The 19,264-nt window shown below is 41.3% G+C and overlaps 1 protein-coding gene across 2 annotated transcripts in view; it reads left to right on the plus strand.

Annotated features, from left to right (window-relative positions):
• NALCN (sodium leak channel, non-selective) overlaps positions 1–19,264 on the plus strand; it is a 286,369-nt gene that overhangs the window by 153,759 nt on the left and 113,346 nt on the right. For both annotated transcript variants that reach the window (XM_048493957.1, XM_048493958.1), the window contains one exon: positions 10,547–10,738. In XM_048493957.1, the coding sequence (XP_048349914.1) occupies positions 10,547–10,738 (192 nt within the window). The remainder of the gene's footprint in view (positions 1–10,546; positions 10,739–19,264) is intronic.

Below are 19,264 nucleotides of genomic sequence, written 5' to 3' on the forward strand. Positions count from 1 at the left end.
CTCCTGCCTCACCATTAAAGCCTCTTGTCAGTTCCATCTGCCACTAGTGCCCAACAATTTGTGGTGCTGCAGGGATTCTCCATGCCTGCTGCTTTTCGCTTAATGTTTTCCTGGGATGTTTGCTCTACAGGCACTGATCCTGGGTGCCTTTTCAGCCCAAAAAGTACATGGTTGTACTCTGCTAATTCTGGCAATATATAATTTGTATTGTCGAAGGCTTTCACGGCCAGAATCACCAGGGTGTCATGTGCTTTCTGGGCTGTATGGCCGTGTTCTAGTAGCATTTTCTCCTGATGTTTCGCCTGCATCTGTGGCTGGCATCTTCAGAGGATCTGAGCCCACAGCGGACCTTGCCTGGCTGTGGGCGCAGATCCTCTGAAGATGCCAGCCAAAGATGCAGGTGAAATGTCAGGAGAAAATGCCACTAGAACACGGCCACATAGCCCGGAAACCATACAACACCCCAATATATAATTTTCTCCTTTTTAATTTTTTGAAAAGCTGTCATCAAAGACACAAAGACACACATATGAGAAGCAGCTGATTCTCGTATGCATGTGTTCATGTCTTCTATGTGTTTGTTCGTGTCTTCATGTACTGCCAGAATCAGCAGGAGTGCAACCATGTACTTTTCCAGCTGAAAAGGTCCCAGGATCAGAGCCAGCAGAGCAAAAGTCTTAGGAAAACCTTAAGCAAAAAACTGCAAGCATGGAGAATTCCTGCAGCAGCACAAAATGTCAGGTGCCACTGGCAGATGAAACTGACAAGAGAGCTTTTACTGTTGGATGGGGAAAATAAGACACCTTTTCAGCTCCTGAGCTCTGCACAACAAGAGGAGACAACTTGCAGATGACTTGAGGGGGGGAAAGCCAATAGTTTTGCATCTTCAAAATAGCAGAAATAAGGCATTCTGATGATGTCTTGAGGAAAAAGCTATGCAAAGTTCCTCCCCAAGATGCTTTTTTTCCTGTCCTCAGGACATCTTACCTGTGCTGTGCAGAATGGACCAATTTTTAGATCCTACTGTTTTTATTGATAGAATTCAACTCTTGCTTAAGTCTCTGTTGTTGACATTAATGGGCCCTAAAAAGGCTTTGTTTGGGCCAAAGGTTGCCCTTGGGTCTTACCTTTCCCAGACATATCTTTCTATAACTTTTCATAAGCCTTTACACGTTTAGAAGTACAGCATTTGTTCAGTCCTTGAGAAACTATGGACAATTAAGAAGTCCCTTAAATCAAAAGGACTATATTTGTATTTTATCTACCAATAAAAATGTATATTGCTACTGGCTGCTAAAGGGCCTGTTGATAGAATGGTTCCTATGGGTCACATTTCACTGAAAGCAATCAGCAATTATGAAACTGAAACTAGTGGGACACAATGGGCGACTGTTGTAAAAATGTGCACAGATTCCTAAATTATGTAGCATTTTAAAAGTTTAATGACACCACTCTCAGTTACTAAAATGTGGAACCACAGATTAATTGTTAATTGCAAATTTAAACCTTTCCTTCCCTCCAGATGAGATGACTCTCAGAAAACTACCTGCCTTATAAATTGCACAGATGTCCCAGATATCTCAGCCTAGCCACAAATTTGATGCAAAAGGAATAGCGATAGCTTTTCTTTCAGATTCATATCCAAAGCTGATTGCCTCTCAAGGTGGTAAAATAATGACAGGTTTCTCTTCGCTGTAAAAACAGTAAGCAGCTGTAGCTGATTTTGCTGTACTGCAATTAAGGTCCATGCATATTTAAACTGTGGCTCTTCCACAATACTGACAGTTCTGATTATTATTATTTTTTAACTGGGGTGTTCTATGGTAATAAGGAACATTCCCTATTTTGCAGTTTGATTTTTGAAAGGGCAGTGTTACAGATGGTCTTTCTGTCTATGACTAAGTAGCATTTGTTTATTAGCATAGGTTAAATGACATGTTAGCATAGAACAGCGCTCCTTCAAGAAAGGTAGAAAGAAAATTTTACTATTTTTTGCAAAAGATGCTTTCCTTGCGGTTTTGAAGCATGTTAATATATTTGAGTAACTTGGTAATTAGGGAAAACCAAATCTCCAGATAATTAACTACATCTGTGGGTTCATCTGGTGATTAGAAAAACCCTCAGACAATCTAAATCCTCATAAACCAGGCCATAATCAGGTCAAACACTTAAAAGAAACTTCCACTCTTCCAAGGCAAAAGAGATCTCCTCCTTTGATATATCAAGAACAAATGTTTTATTTTTATAATTAGAGATTGGTGAAGGCTTAAGTACCCTTTTAAGAATTATTTTTTTCAGTATGTCAGCATAACATAGTTATATCCCGCACTTACAAAGGCCATCAAGATGGGTAACCATTTAAAACACCCATGGTAAAATTATATTATAAAGCCATTAAAATCAGCCCCCCTCAAACATAGATAATTTAAATAACTTTTAAAAAACTGAAAACCTAGAGTTAAAATATATGTTAAAAAAATCAATTTTGGTTAGGGAAGAGGGATCATTGAGGGAATACCAAACCGAACAAAAGTCTTCACTTGCTGGCAAAAGAAACATCAGACAAACTTAGAGTTCCATTAAATAGTGCTTCCCTTATATAAAAAAGTATAGCCATTTACTCCTTTAACGTCTCTATAAAGATACATATGTGTTGCAGCAGAAACATCTGTCGCAATGAAAGATTTAGATTACCTTCTAAAATCCAAGTCTCCTACTGGCAAAATGACAGGGGAGGTTGAAAAATACATTACAGTTTGTGTCTGTGTGCAAGCCTGAAATCTATCATATCCCCAGGCAGTCAGCTTCTTAGGGAATACTGTAAGGTTTCTCCATATCAGCAAGAGTCAAAAGATTACCTTCACCTAGATACTTTGAGTGGTTAGGCAAATCCTCAGACATTCGAATATTTATGATAACGGGTCTACTGTCTTCCTAGCCAAACAGCAAAGTAGTCGCTGGGAAAGGAATTCCCACATTAAAAACACCCCTATTTATCCACAAGACTTGTTTTTTACCTTCATGGGATTCCCTGTTGTGCTTCAGAGATTGCATTATTTATTAGCCTTACAGTTTAGCTGCATATCTACCACTTTTTTCTTTACCGTTTTGGTTGCCATTCAGCATTTAAACTTAACAAAGAATTCTTTTTTATAGAGCAATAGCATCCAATCCAATTTCCTTTATAAGATCTTTGGCACCCCGCATTGTGTCCCCTATGGTGTTCTTTGTTTGGAATCAGGGCAACATTTATTAGAAACAAGGGCATGGGTTGTAACTTTTAAGTTTTGGCTGCGTCTTTGTTTTTGCACTGACCCTAACAGTTTGTCCCAGTTAGAAATGAGAGAGCTTCAGCTTTCGAAATGGTGGCTACATATTGAAAAAAAAGATCTTTTCCTTGGGCTTCTCTTGGGAGGCCCTACAAATGCTCACCGCTCCGGAGATTTACCATCGCTTAAAGTCTAGATTATTTGATCAAGAGTACCAATTTCTCCTGAGCAAAGCACAAAGCTCTTGCTCTCCAATAGTCTTTGGGATTATCCCTCAGAAAACTAGCCCTGCTATATATCTGCAACAACTTATTAATTACAATAGCAGATGGGTCATGACCAGAGCAAGGTGTAACTCTTTTCCGTCAGCACATCTTCAAGGTCGATTCTCTGGTATTCCACAAGATGAGCGTCGCTGTCAATTCTGTCCTGATACAACTGTAACACTTTCTCATATTCTGCTCCATTGTTCAAAGTACAACAACATCAGAACCAATTTGAGAACTGTGTTACCAACAGGATTTATGCTCCTCTCTGATAAAACAAAAATGGCTAAGCTTCTAAATAGCTCTAGTGTGGAAATATCTGAAGCTGTTGCTATGTTTTTGCTCGGTGTACTGCAAGTTGAGCAATAATGATCTTTTTATTGTATTTGAAATTCTTGGCACTGGTTTTATGCCTAATAAAGGTTTTTGGATTTGGATTTGGATTTATAGAGCAATTTGTGTGGTCTTCTGACTTCCAGTATCCAAACCCACATCATGCCTTTTTTTTCTTTTTTAAGCAAATTCAAGCACTGAGAGAGATTTAAGCACATTTCACTAAAATCAGTGGTATTTGAACGTGCTTGATTTTGCTACAGTTCTATTCTGACATTTCTCAAAGGACCTTCGGGCAGCTGACCACTGAAGTGGTGCCCTTCTTCACCATATGTGTGTGCAGTAGACACACATATGCAATATGTATGTGTCATTCTAGCCACTGTTCCACACTGGCTCTGGTAAGAATTTCTTTTCTTGACTCCCCTTACCATTGATAACTTTACAACTCTCAGAACTTCCCATTTTATAAATGTACCGGTACCATCCTTCATGGTTGTCAAAAGTATGCTGAATTAGTGGATGGGATGAAGAGTTTAAAGCTTGTGGTTGGGGCTGATCCATACCAGAAATGATGCTGGAGTTTCAGACTAGCACTATGATCTTGGACACTGCATTTGAAGAAGAAGAAGAGTTTGGATTTATATCCCACCTTTCGCTCCCGAAGGAGACTCAAGGTGACTAACAAGCACCTTTCCCTTCCTCTCCCCACAACAGACATCTGGTGAGGTAGGTGAGGTTGAGAGAATTCCAAAGAACTGTGACTCACCCAAGGTCACCCAGATGGAATGTAGGTGTGCGGAAACACAACTAGTTCACCAGATAAGCCTCTGCCACTCAGGTGGAGGAATGGGGAATCAAATCCGGTTCTCCAGTTTAGAATCTACCTGCTCTTAACCACTATACCACACTGGCTCTCCATTTGCACCCTGAATTGCACCCAGTTTTGGAGCTTAATGACAACCATCTCAAACTGGGAAACTGTTCTTGTTCAAAAAGGCTTCTGCACTGGTCATCTCATTGAGTAAAGCATTTTTTACATGAATTACCTTTGCTGTTTTGAATGATGGCAATGGCATTTCCAAATTTCAAAGGCCACATCAGCCAATGCAACAAAAATGAAGAATTCATTGTAATGCATAAACCAAGCATCAAGCTACCATAACAGCGTTAGCCTTATTGTAGTATATTGTACTACATTACCTCCTTCTGATCCTCAAAAATAGTTGAGCTGGGTGAACTGAATAAATGCATGAATTGGTGGGAGGAGGGAGGGAGCTTTGAAGATCGCCCTGTCTTTTTCTCTCTTAATGAAAACAAACCGACTAGCAAAATAGTCCCTGGAAAGATTAATGTGCTGCTTAAATGTCAATTAAGGTACTTTAGGCTAGAGCGAAGGAGGGCACCCATACTAAAAGTTGTTAAACACCCAGAAAGGAATTGTACTTTAACAGCCATTTCTGCCTGTTCCACGACCCCTTTTAAAATTTGTATAAGACTATTGCTATGCTTTTCCTGGAATCTCAAATCTGCGTAACAGAATAATTCATTGGCTAATTTCTCTGCTGACCCAAGAAAAATCATGACCCTTGAGGTTTGTAAGGCATGTAGAAATCTGCAATATTCACAATGTATGTAACCAATTCTGAGCTCCCAGAATGGAACAGGTCTGCCAAAGCAGACTAATATTTGTGCTAGTTATATATTGATTCAAGCTGAGTTACCAAGAACACCATTTTAAGAATTTTTAAAACTTTCTCCTTTAAGATGTGTTTTTCTTTCTTTATGTTATGTTTGTCATTCTCTTTTTCCCCATTTGATTCAATGGGCAACAAATTTCCAGTGCCAGTGTTCTAGTTTTCTGCACATTTGGGATGGAATTTTCTGAGCCCGAAGCTCTCATCTTCAGCATTCATCCTACCAATTTTACGTCAAAAGGGAAAGTCTCTGCTGTGTATTCAAATAAACCAGTGGCGAACCTCCAAGGGGACGGTGTGTGTGCCATGCACCGGGTGCATGCCTGGGAGGGCATGGAACCAGACCCCTCCCCCTTTCCCCCTCCCACCTCTGCGGTGCCCCCCCACAGCCCCCTTGCGGCACCCCCCTTTTTTCCTTCCCCCACTTAGTTTCTTTCCTTTTTGAGAACTTTTTCAAGCTGCAAAAGGCCTGTTTGCATTAAAAAGGCCTGAGGAACTACAGTTCCCAGGAAATCTTGGGGCTCACAAGGTCTCCTGGGAAGTATAGTTCCCATCAGGCTGTTTTTACTGAGAACAGGCCTTTTGCAGCCTGAAAAAGTTCTCAAAAAGGAAAGGAACTAAGGTAAATGGGGGAAGGGGGGCGCTGCGAGGGGGGAATAAAAAATGCGCACCGGGCGCATTTTGGCCCAGCTACGCCTCTGAAATAAACATATTTCACAGCAAGCATACTGAGATATTTGATATGCCAAGAAGGCAAGCAGTAGGGCAGAAGAGGTAGAACAGTAGCTTGTGTGTTCTGGTTTTGTCAGTTGGGTCCTGAAGTAGACTACAGACTCCCCAGGAGCAGAGATCTGTCCTTCAGAGCAATAGGGAAGTTGAGGTCACAAACCGGGTTTATCTGGGTCTGGGTTCACAGTGATAGCAGAAGCACACTAGCCATGTGAATTGGCTGAACAGGCAAAGCTCTCTGTTTACCCCAGGGCTTAAATATCCTGTTAAACAAAAGATTTCAGGATGGGATTCAGCCACAGTTCTAAAAAAGACTGTATGTTCTTTGATTTGAGTCAGTAGCTGGAACACAAATGTTGAGTTGCCTACTCATTGGCCTGCTGTTATTCATCTGGTCTCTTGCAAAGATGCACGTACCACAAGGCCTCAGTAACAGAACAAGAACTTGCTTATTCAGCCATTTTGAACATAATCTTACATAGAGAGTGGGTACTCTATTGCCCATCTGGTCTACCAATAAACTCTCCATCTCTAGCACTCATGCCCTGTGGGGAGAGTGTTATTATTGGGGTTCACGAACCCATGGCAAACTTTATTTTCCCAAGAGGGGAAAGACAGGAAAATAAGAAGTATGGTTCAGCCATTTGGGCTTCCTGCCAAAAGGAATTCAATGGATGGGCATCATAAAACTCAGATCAGGAAGAGAGAGAGAGAGATGAAGAGTGCATGCCAAAGGCAGAGAACAGAGCAACTCCCACGAGGGCCAAGATTCCTAGCTCTGAAATGGGTGTGAGGGAGGGCTCACTTAAGCTGGCAGAAGAAGAAGGAGAAGAAGAGTTTGGATTTATATCCCCCCTTTCTCTCCTGTAGGAGACTCAAAGGGGCTTACAATCTCCTTGCCCTTCCCCCCTCACAACAAACACCCTGTGAGGTGGGTGGGGCTGAGAGAGCTCCGAAAAGCTGTGACTAGCCCAACGTCACCCAGCTGGCATGTGTGGGAGTGCAGAGGCTAATCTGAATTCCCCAGATAAGCCTCCACAGCTCAAGCGGCAGAGCAGGGAATCAAACCTGGTTCCTCCAGATTAGAATGCACCTGCTCTTAACCACTACACCACTGTTGCTCCTTAAAAGTGTTAAAAGGTAAAATCTTCCTTAGTTCTTTGTTAAAACACTTCATCCAGATGTGGTACCCAAGGATATGTTTGCTCCATCTGAAGTTAGCTAATATAACATAACTAATATGTGTTTTCCTTTTATTTCCTTAGAACTGTATTTTCCTACTAAGATGGTTATTTTCCATTTATGGGCTCTAGTTTAGTATTTTCTGCTTAAGAAAGCAGATAGTGTCTGAAATCACACCCAGCCATACTAAGACTACTCATGCACCCTAAGGACACCCACCAACAGGGGAAGCTAAAGTAACTGGAAGCTCTGGCCCTGGTACTTGCTCAAAGACAGTCTTTCCAGCATACCCCCAAGGTACTGGGTTTTATAACTTGGGGTTGTGGCAAGAAGATGAAACACAATTTTACATACAGGCAACCGAGAAACATGCATGTGAGAATACACACACTTGGTACAGGAATGTGACCATAGAGTGAATACTCTATTGCCCCTTCTGCTCTACCACAGACTGCACTGTGAATATACTGTGTATATTATATTTTACATCTCTGATGCTCATGCCCAGTGGGGAGAGAACCTAGAGCAGGGGTAGGGAACCTGCGGCTCTCCAGATGTTCAGGAACTACAATTCCCATCAGCCCCTACCAGCATGGCCAATTGGCCATGCTGACAGAGGCTGATGGGAATTGTAGTTCCTGAACATCTGGAGAGCCGCAGGTTCCCTACCCCTGACCTAGAGTGATTGACATCTTCTAAAGAGATGATGATGATAATGATGATGATTATTATGGGCAGAATTGATCCTTGAGTCTGCAAACAAAAAGACAGACCTACAAGGACAGAGGCAAAAAGTTTGCTTGCAGTTGTTTGAAGAGACAGTACAGACAGGAGTGAGTCTCTTTGCATTTCATTTTATTTTTATTGCGTTACCAAGAGCCAAACCACATGTTATATTTTCTTTTTCTTTTTTTACCAAAGTAGGTTCAGACTGTCCAGGCCCAACTCCCTTTCCTCAAAGCTGAACAATCACTTTTTAAAGCACTACAGGTCCATGATCTAACTGGAAGCTGTACTTCTGTGAGGAAAGAGGGTTGGTGCAAGCGAATATGGTGAAAAATCTGGTAAAAGACTCTCAGAAAACACTGTAATGTAATGTCATATATTTAATATTGTTTTGCACATTCCAGAAACAGAATTTTTTTAAGTACTATTAAATGTGAGTACACTCTCACATGTGCTAAAACTTAGTATTTGATTTATGGCATTGCAAAAAATATCACATCAACAAATATACTAATAGGGTATAATAATAGGGTATATCGGTAATTTAAAAAAACCTCTCAGTCAATCCATCTAAATAGTAGCCTTCTCTTACTCATATACAGTATTCAAATCATACTTTTGCACACACCAGGTATAATCCTAAACCAGGTCTACTCAGAAGTAAATTCCATATTATTCCATGGGATTTAATTTCAGGACAATTCAGGATTGCAGCCACAATTTCACAATTGTAAAAGTTTAGCATCCTTTCAAAGATCCTATAAACACCAAGTCTCTTAACAAGAAAATGGTGGGCATGGGCAGCAAGCCTTCTTGTACTGAATCAACAGAACTCCCTAGATAAGAAGAGAAAATAATAATTGGCAGAAACACCGCACAGAAATCTATCAGTGTAATCCTCTTTGGTGGTGAGATCAGTATGTTGGTTGTTAATCAATGTCCAAATCACTTATTTTATCTGCTGACTCACTGCCTTTCCCCGTGCACTCTCAAGGCTTTACCTGGACTATAAAACAGTTAGCAAGGAGCCACAACACTGAGAATTAATATTTCTAATTATTTCTAACTGCCATCAGTCGTTCAATTTGATTAGTTAAGATCATTATTTTAAAGAATGGGAGGTTTTCAACTTATTTGGAGGTGAAGTTTGAGGAGAGCAGGGTTTGGGGTGGGGATGGATGACCCCTCTGGGGCAGAGGTGTCAAACTCGCGACCCTCCAGATGTTCATGAACTATAATTCCCATCAGTCCTTCACAACATGAGCATTGGCTATACTGGCAAGGGCTGATGGGAATTGTAGTTCATGAACCTCTGGAGGGCCGCGAGTTTGACACCTGTGCTTTGGGGTATAATGCCCTAGAGTCCACCCTCTAAAGCTGCCATTTTTTCCAGGGGAAATTTATTTATTTATTTATTTATTTATTTATTTATTTATTTATTTATACTTTAGGCTTCTATACTGCCCCGTCCCCCAGATCTTTGTAGTCTGGAAATCAGTTGTAATTACAGGAGGTTTCCATGCCCACCTGGCAGTTGGCAACCCTAATAAATAAAGATGCTACAAAACTTGAACTTTTTTGGAGGGGGGTTGTTTTTGTTTTTGCTTTTCAAAACATTACAGATTTTAGCAAAGGAGGGAAGATTTTGCCAGGTCACTGCACAGTTAAAACTGAAGTCAGTGGGCTTACACAGGATTTCACTGTATTTTCCAGAAAAAAGTACATTTTAAGTGAATTTGTATTAATTAAGGGAATTTGCCAGCACCACAGATCCAAACAAGAGTGCCCAGCAACTATTCTTCAAAGAAAAGAGAGCATCATAGCTTTCTAGCATCTCCTCAAGTTTATCCCTACATCTGAGAGTCTTTAAGGTGTTACAAATCTCCTTTCTGGTTTTGTATAGCAATTCTTTTTCAGTATCACTTTCTGTGAATAATTAGTGCTGTGTATTTGGCGGGTGATGACATGGCAGGCTTTAAACCTAGAACCCTTTACATTCAGCTGCTTCTCCCATTTAATTTAAGACCTTACATGTGGTTTCAAGATCAAAGCTGTGGCTGGTTGATCCTTATTTGAACATATGGGTCCATTGTTGATCACTGCAAAGTCTTTTTTTTTTAGCACCGCCACAAGGCTTATATAACAGATTTGCCGTAGCTCTATTGTACTGTAAGATTGAGGGAAAGCATCCAGGAAGTCAACGAGCCGGAACATTTGTTACTTTCTTCTTCAACATATGGCACTTAACATCAGGAGGTTACTTGTAATAAAACATTCTGTGTTTGTATTCATTTGACATCCTACAGTAAAATCAATAACTGCATTTCCTTTGTCTTTTACCCAGGTGCTTCGGGTGGTCCGACTTATAAAGATTTCACCTGCCCTGGAAGACTTTGTGTACAAGATTTTTGGACCTGGAAAAAAGCTTGGAAGTTTAGTTGTTTTCACTGCCAGTTTATTAATTGTAATGTCTGCAATCAGTTTGCAGATGTTCTGTTTTGTGGAAGAGCTAGACAGATTTACAACATTTCCAAGGGTAAGTGTAAAAAAACCCAGCCACACTGCTATTATTTTCTTACAAATATCTTTTTAGTCTATATTGGTTGATTCCAACTGTTTGGAAGATGTGAAGAGCAGGAGGTTGGATTTTTTTGGCTTGTTTCTATGGCTTTGTGTGGGATACTGAAACATAAGGAAAGGTGGGGATGTAAATGTTTAAATAAAGACAATGCATTTAGATTATTTTTACATTTTAAAAAAATTCTGTGTCACTTTCTACACTAAAAATAGCACAGCATATACTTGACTGTTTCTGTTGTGTCTTTTTCTTTTTTCCAAAGAGTTCAGAAAAGTGTAGTTTAGGTTGGATCTAAGCAGTTTTTCATTGGTGAAAATAGATGGGGGCGGGAAGATTCTCTTTCAACTACCCCAGAAAAGGCTATGCTAGGGATTATGGGACCAGAATAGACAATTACAAATCGGATAGGGGATGCAATAAGGAGGATATGCCACCTTGTAAAGATTAGCAACTCGGGATATAGTTTGGATTTTCCACCAGACATTAAAATTTTTAGTTTTTAGAGTACAGTTTTAGAGAAGGCAATAAACTGCAGAGGCAGCTAGAGTTATTATACAGGCTTCCAAGGAAAAGAGAGGGTGCGACTATCTGTCCAAGATTCTTACCAACATTAGATTGTTTGCCAACTGTTGAGGCTTTGAAGAGTATGGTTGTTTAGTGAGATAGTTTTAGACTTCACTAGAGACTGTACAGGACCATTAGAGCAGCCAGAAACAAGGACCCAGACAATTTGTGGCTGTACTAAAGTAAGAATTCTGACATCCGTACACACTACCACTAGGTTGAGATACATCCCCTTTATAGTACTTAATCTCCATATCTTTTCAGCTGTATTTTAGTCTTGTTGCTTGTGTGGTGATTGCAGTGAATGAGCTCAAGGGGGTATATGTGGTACTTTGTGAAGTAGTTCAGGCTGAGAGTCCACCACTGGCTCAAGATCATAGCAGAATAGGGGGTTGATTGTGGTTCTTCTGGGTCCTAGGTAGAATCTCCAACAATTACAGCATGCTGGCTCTCTTTTGGTCCTCAAGGTTGCCAACTTCCGAGAGATAGCTGAAGATCTCCCACTCTTACAGCTGATCTCCAGGTGACAGAGATCAGTTCACCTGGAGAAAATGATTGCTTTGGAAGGTCGACTCTATGGCAGGGGTCTGCAACCTGTGGCTCTCCAGATGTTCATGGACTACAAATCCCATCAGCCCCTGCCAGCATGGTTGCAGACCCCTGCTCTATGGCATTATATCTTGTTTAATTCCCTTTCCTCCCCAAACCCCACCCTCCTCAGGCTCTGCCCCTTAAATATCCTGGGGTTTTTTTCCCAACCTGGAGCTGGTAACCCTATTTGGTCCTAGACATGGTTTCTTGACACCACAAAAACTATTTTGCTAATATGTGATGTGGTTCTTGGTGAGGTAGAGATCCTGTCAGGAACTTACCAGTTCTGAATGCTTCCATGCAGAAATCATCACATCAAGAGGGATGTTGCAATTGATGCATTGTTTAGATTTTAAAGTTCAAAGTTTTACTATATTAGTCTCTTAAATGGTAGCTCTTTATCTCTATATGATGTTTCTCCTCTGTTGGAAGAAAGGCTTTCCTTACTTGCTGTGTTTCTAACGTGAAGTCTTTAAAATAGTTTATATCAGAATGAGGAATAGGAATTCACTGGGCAGTTGGTTCAAATGTAATTAATGAAACATTTTCATGAAAATACTGCTGTTTTCTTAATAAAGTGCTAACCTTAGTACTGGAGACCTGGATCATTTACTGGTATGAGTAAGCCATACCAGGACTTGCACTGGGGCAAGCAGGGTGGTCTAGAGGCCAAAACAGCCCTGGAAAGAGACCAAGCCCTTTTTTATGTCAGTTTTGTCTGCAGCTTTAGAACTTCAGAAATCCTGCCTTCTTTGCTTATCTCCATTTTGTGGATCTATAAACCACACATTATGGACAGGTTTGAAATTAAATATATGACAACATAGTGGTAGAAAGTACCACAATTTAAATCAAAGAAACAATAAAGCAGCTTCAACAATCCAGCAGTAAATACTCTAATAAATGGAGCTAAGTGAATCAAATTATTACTTTTAAATGGGCAGCCCAATCCAAAAGAGGGGGGGGGGATCTCCCTCTGGAGGCAGCACAGGCTTATGCTGCTGGCAGAAATGCTCTCACCCAGGGAAGGGGAAAATCTGCTGATGCTCAGACGCTGCATCAACATAGTGTTAGTGTTCGGGGGGGGGGCACACCAAGCTTAGATCGGCCCCCATGTGCCAACAGAGTCGCTGGCAGAGATACACCACAAGTTTTGTAATGTCCCTTTGAGGGCTTTGAGTGAGTCTTTGTTTTTTACCATTTGGAGTGGTCATAGTGGCACCATGGTGGTGGCATCCCTGCCTACCCGTCAGCTCTGTATTGGGCTGTGAGTCGTATTATTTGAGTCATACTTCTATTTTCTGCCACAGTTCAAATTCTAACTTGTGTTTTTTGTTTTGTTTGTTAAATATAAGTATGGCCTATATTATATATAATATACTTAATATATTAAGTATATTAAGATACTTAAATATAAGTATCTTAATATAAAACACTGGGATTTTCCAGCTGTTATTTATTTCTATATTATTTTACTTCATTTATACCCTGCCTTTCTCCCCTAGTGGTACCCTCAGCATTTTACATCATTCTTTTCTCTTCCATTTTAACCTCAAAATAGCAATCCAATGAGGTAGGTTAGGCTAAGAGTATATGACTAGCCCAAGTTCACCCACTGGGCTTCAATGGCAGAATGGAAATTTTATTTTATTATATTTATACCCCACCCTATTGTGGTCTAAACCAGGCTCAGGGCAGCTTACACACATAGTTCGAAAACATCAAAATTTGAATCTGGGTTCCCAGATCCTAGGCTAACTACTACACCACACAGGCTTACATAACAAATTAGTAACATCATCAGTATGTTTTCTCAGTTCTAGATATATATACTGGTTCTCTTCAGCTCGTTCTCTGTCCAATAAGAAGAAAAATGAGGTAGTTGAATCCATGAGGTAGGATGGTCCTCACTTCAGAGTGCTAGTTAAAATTCACATTTGAGGAAAGGAGAAAGTTCTCTGCAAACACAAAACAATCATAACAGGGAGAATGATCAAACGGTTTTATTACTTGCAAATTTTTAACACAGGGTTTTTAACATAGGGAAGCATTAACAATGTGATCCCCACCTTCTGAAACCCACCTTCTGAAACCTCAGGGCTCTACCACAAGGAAGCCATATTAGTTCTGTTGATCCTTATCTTGCAGATGAAACCCTAGTGCCCAGCTGTATAGTGATTGTGGACCTCCCAGTTCTCTATTTTAGTGCCCTGAGGCAATATTACAGTACAGTGTAACACAAAGATGTCACACAAATCAATCAGGGGATGTTCCTAGGAGCCCCCATGTGTCCCTTGTGTGAGGGAATTGAGGTAAGTGACTTAACAGGGCCATTTTCTGCTCTGCGTGGAGCTCAGTAACTGTTGGCTAAGCAAAAACAAAATGGCGGTCACAAAAGCTGACACAGTACCTTTTTATAATTTCCCTTGGTGCAGCAAAGCAAGTACACTTAACCAAATGAGAACAGTTGATTATCATGTCCATTAATGCCGCTGAATCAGAAGGTTAGAACTAAAAACAGTACAGTCACTGTAGGAACATTACTGGTTTTTGAAAGGAAGTGGGGGGGAAGAGGCAGAAAACCTTCATTCGCTAATACCTCTAAATTGCATGCTTTCACATGGTTACCTGACAAACAGTAAATAAGTAGAAGCTTATGGTTGCTATGGTTACCAATTACAGCATTCTCTGGCCTGTTTTTGTCTTCTTATGTTGCCTGATGGATTTGTTTTCAAGTCAGTATGGACCTCTAAAAAGGAGTTTTTGAAAGTGCTTTTAGTCTCTCTTTTTCTTTCTTTCTTTTTTCATTTGTAATTTTCTGAAGTCATGCCTAATGTAGAGGAAACACACACGTGTTTGTTTGTTTTTTAAAAAAAGTTCTGTTTATTTTTGTGCTCTTAAATATCTGCCTTTCCTCAGAAGAAACTGTATTGATCTCCTAAGAACTGACTGCTGCATTTAAAACACACACACACACACACACACACACACACACACACACACACACACACACACACACACACACACACACACGCAACCCAGTATGACAACTCTTTGCTTTACTAGTGGACAGTTCTTACTAAAAGCAGACCCCAAACACTATAAGAAAATTACGACTGCTGCTTAACATAGCTATGGCGTTTCGCGGCCTCGCGCCTTGCGCCGCCAAAGGTGCTGGCGTGGAAATTTCTTCTTCGCAAAGGCGCCGCGAGCGCGAATAACGGAGACGCCCACTGCCAGGCGGCTCAAGACGGAGCGCTTCTCTTCCCTCCGTTCTACTCACGATGTCACCATTAAAATTAAGCCTGCACAGCGTGAAGACCCATTACGCTGCCCTCCGACCCACGCCGAGGTCGGAGGACAGTGTATGGGCGGAATCAACATTCAACTAACGGCTGACATCGCGAGTAGAAAGGAGGGCGGCTGTATCTTCCTCGGCCTTGCGCCGCGCCGCCGGGAAGACGCTTCCTCCCCAACAACAACCCTTTAAAGGTTGTTGTTTAGGGCGGCCTGTCGCCGCCCTGGGGGGAGGGAAGCGCATTCAGGTTGCCGCTGCTGCGTTGCAGCAGCAGCGCCTGTGCGAACGGCGGCCTGGGGGCGGTGTTTTTACCGCCCCCAGGCCGTCGTTTATGGGCCGTGCAGAAACGGCCTATCTCTTTTTGCTGCTCAACATGGCTGTCTCCTTTCAACTGCCCTTTATCCTTCTTAGAAGCATTTTTAGGAGTACTGAAAAATCATTCTTCACTGTTACGTGAACTCACCGGGAAGATTCTCATGCTTGTATGCTCTCTCCTTCCTCCTTCCCTCATTCAGCAATCTAATGAAAGACTTCCTCAGGAAACTATGGCTTGTCAGCGCATCCAAACTAGAAGCTGTAATGTTCTAAATTCCCCATAAAACAGTATTAAAGCAAGTTCAGGGAAGACAGGATATCAGAATTTGGTTTAGATGTATCAAGAAATCATCTTTTCCCACAAGAACAGGAGTCTTCAATGATTAGAGCACTGCATGAGAGGGGACAGAGATGGAGACTTCTTTTTTAAACATATTTTCTTACAGATGAACAACCTAACATTGGGGCTTGTCACTACTAGCAAAATACCTACAAAAGCTTGGGGTGAGTTCACCCTGCTTCTGAATTTAGTCAGTACTACTTTCAGTTTCATACTTAGGATCTTATCAGTTTATTCTAACCAGCTTGCTCCCTCTTGAGCTTAAGTTTAAATGTTAACTCAAATTGAGTTACACCCTTATGAACCTACTGACTTTAATGAATTGCATAGTAAAGATTCTTGTTCTCATAACAATAAACTGTGATTTGTCATTATGACTGAAGGATGCCCTTGTGTGATACAATTTACCTCATCCATGCATCCTTGTGCTGCTGCGTACTTTCTGCCCTGCTTCACATTAGTAGCTGCCACCACTGGTCTAAGAATTTGTGATCACCTCACTGTTAAATTTGCAGTTAGCTCTCTTGAACAGGATGATGCACACCACAATGCTAAGATTTATGTTACCCTTACTTACTAAGATATTTGGACCAGATATGACAACTAGGGTTGAGCAGTACCAAAAATATTCGATAAATTTGGATACGGGCTTATTCGGGTAGAAAATTATTTGTCTGCCAAAATAAGACGAATATCATATTCGGTATGCCCGAATATATTCGGATATCCGAATATATTCAGGTCCATCTGATTTTTTTTGTATTTTGGGTGTTTTTCAGGTTTTGGCCTACAGGGGGTGCATTTTTAAAGCTAACAAGACCAAAATTTCAGGGTATCCTCCAGAGGCTTTCCTAATGATACCACCTGGGCCTGGTGATGTTTGATTCAGGGGGTCCAAAGTTATGGTGCCCCATCTCCCATTGTTTCCAATGGGAGTTAACAGGAGATGGAGGCTACCCTTTGAGGGTCCACAAAATTGCACTCCTGAACCAAGCTTGGGTGGTATCATCAGGAGAGTCTCCTGAAGATGCCCTGCAATTTTGGTGCCGCTAGCTTAAAGCATGTACCCCTGACAGGCACCCCAAGGTAAGTATTGGGGGGATTCTCTGGGGGGTGAATTCTTTAGGGTTTTTATTTCCTTAAACATTACTTAAAGGGAGTTCACTTGAACTTCTTTTAAGCAGCGTTTAAAGAAAAAACCAATAAAATAATCCACCCCCACCCCCCCCAATTCTCTTCCTTTGGAGGCTTCCTCTCTCTTTCTCCCAAGCACTTCACTCGCTTCGGCATGGCACAGAAGCCAGAGAAGCGCTTGGGAGAAAGAGAGAGAAGGATTGGAAAGAAAGAGAAACCCCAAGCCCCCTTGTTGGAGGGGAAAGGGGGGTGGACTCTATGTCAAACTGAAGATAGTCCATACACACCCTTCCCATGCAAGCATCTTCAAGCCGAGGATCTTTAAAGATCCTCGGCTTGGAGGCACTCGCCAGAAGAAGCTTGGGGATGGAATATCTGTCAAACTGAAGAGAGTTCACACACACCCTTCCCCCACTTGCTGGGAAAAGGGGATAGAGTCCACACACCCCTTTTGTCAGCGCCTGCATGCTGGGATCTTTAAAGATCCTTGGTATGCAGGCGTTTGTAGGCAAAAGAGGGTAGAGTCCACACACCCCTTTTGCCTGCAAATGCCTGTACCCTGTGGACCTTTAAAGAGTCCACACACCCCTTTTCCTGGCAAGTGTGTATTTTAATAGTTTATATGACTGAAGAAGATCTATTGACTGAAATGCATTTAGTTTTAATGGAAATTTTTATTTGCAATGTATTTAAGTTTTTTTAATCTTTTGTATGTAACCAGAAGTTCTCTTCAGTCATCTCGGAAGGTGGGTGATTGGTGGGAAACAAGCCAGGATGCTATATACATACATAACAAAACACTGTGTTTAAGAAAAACTATTGATAATAAACCAACTTCAGATCCTGTTTTCATGGATGCTAACAAACTAACCGTATTTAATATAGTTGCACACATCCAGGCTTTCTTACCTGTAGGGAGGTAAATTTTGGGGAAACCGATGAAAAAGGAAAGGAACAGTTTTGGGGAAACCGATGAAAAAGGAAAGGAACTAGCTTTGGAGTGCAAGGGATGAAGATGTGATGGGGGAATGCTGCTGATAGATGGATGCCTCCAACTGTGCAAAAGCTGTGCATACAGTCTAATTTAGCAGCTTTTAAAAGAGAGTTCCTATGATGACCTATCACTTGCTAACAAGCATGTGTGGTCAGCAGCTACTGTTACAAATAAATTGTAAGAGTGTCAGGAATCAAAGGAAAGATGACCAGGCTTTCCTCCTGAAACCTTTTATTATTGTTTGTTTGTTTGTTTGTTTGTTTGTTTGTTTGTTTGTTTAATCAATCAATCATTGGATTTTTATACCGCTCTCCCCCAGAGGGCTCAGGTATAGCTGTTTTAGTACAGGTTTCTTTTTATCATGCTTTCGCTTATCAAAAGAGAGAGGAAAAAACAGAGAGCAAAACTGCAGCTTTTATGGAATACAATGCATTGCAAATTAATCCCAAAGCATATTGTCATGACCGAGCTTAAGAGGTTGATGGTGATTAGTCAGGACGAATCTCACGAGGGAGATTTCTGTCTTACTCCTGAGCTGACTCTGATTTTATGAAGCATAAAGCATATGCCAAGGTGGCCTGCCTGCAAGGGTGGCTGGCAGAGGGGTGCTCGCATACATAATTGAAAAAAATTACAAGTGAATCTTGGAGGGAATTTTCTCTTATTTTTTCATTTTAGGAAAGTGGAATGTACATGTGTGAAATACCATTTAAAAAAGCAATGAAAACAAAAAAAACTTAGGCAACCTGTGTAGATAATTTCAATGTAAAAGAAAAAAAAGTAAGATTTATTTACGGTCTTTGGCCAAAGCATTTACAGATAATTTAAATGATACACAACAGGAGTTTGTTTTAGTTTCTTATAAAACCATGAAAAAGCAAAAAGTGTTAACAAAATGCCTCTATGGTGCATAGAGGAATAAGTAGAACGAACGTCTTCACAGTGGGCCTTCCCCCACTTACCTTAAGCCCCGCGCTACTCTCCTCAAGTAGCGCGGGGTCCGCCAACACTCCCCACGACAGGGGCGGCAACAGCACAGCCGCCCCGACACTGCCCCTTCAGTGCGCGGCATCCCTGGCGCTCTTGTAAACGGCGCCTTTTGATGATGGGGATGCCCGGGCACGCGCCAGGGATGCCGCGCGCTGAGAGTAGCACGCAGCATAGGGGGGATCATGGTGAGCGGGGGAAAGCCCAGTATCAGAATGGGAGAACAATTAGCAGTGTAATCCTGAGGGGGTGGGGCAAACG

This window comes from Sphaerodactylus townsendi, linkage group LG04 (assembly GCF_021028975.2).
Source record: "Sphaerodactylus townsendi isolate TG3544 linkage group LG04, MPM_Stown_v2.3, whole genome shotgun sequence".
Classification (NCBI taxonomy): domain Eukaryota; kingdom Metazoa; phylum Chordata; class Lepidosauria; order Squamata; family Sphaerodactylidae; genus Sphaerodactylus; species Sphaerodactylus townsendi.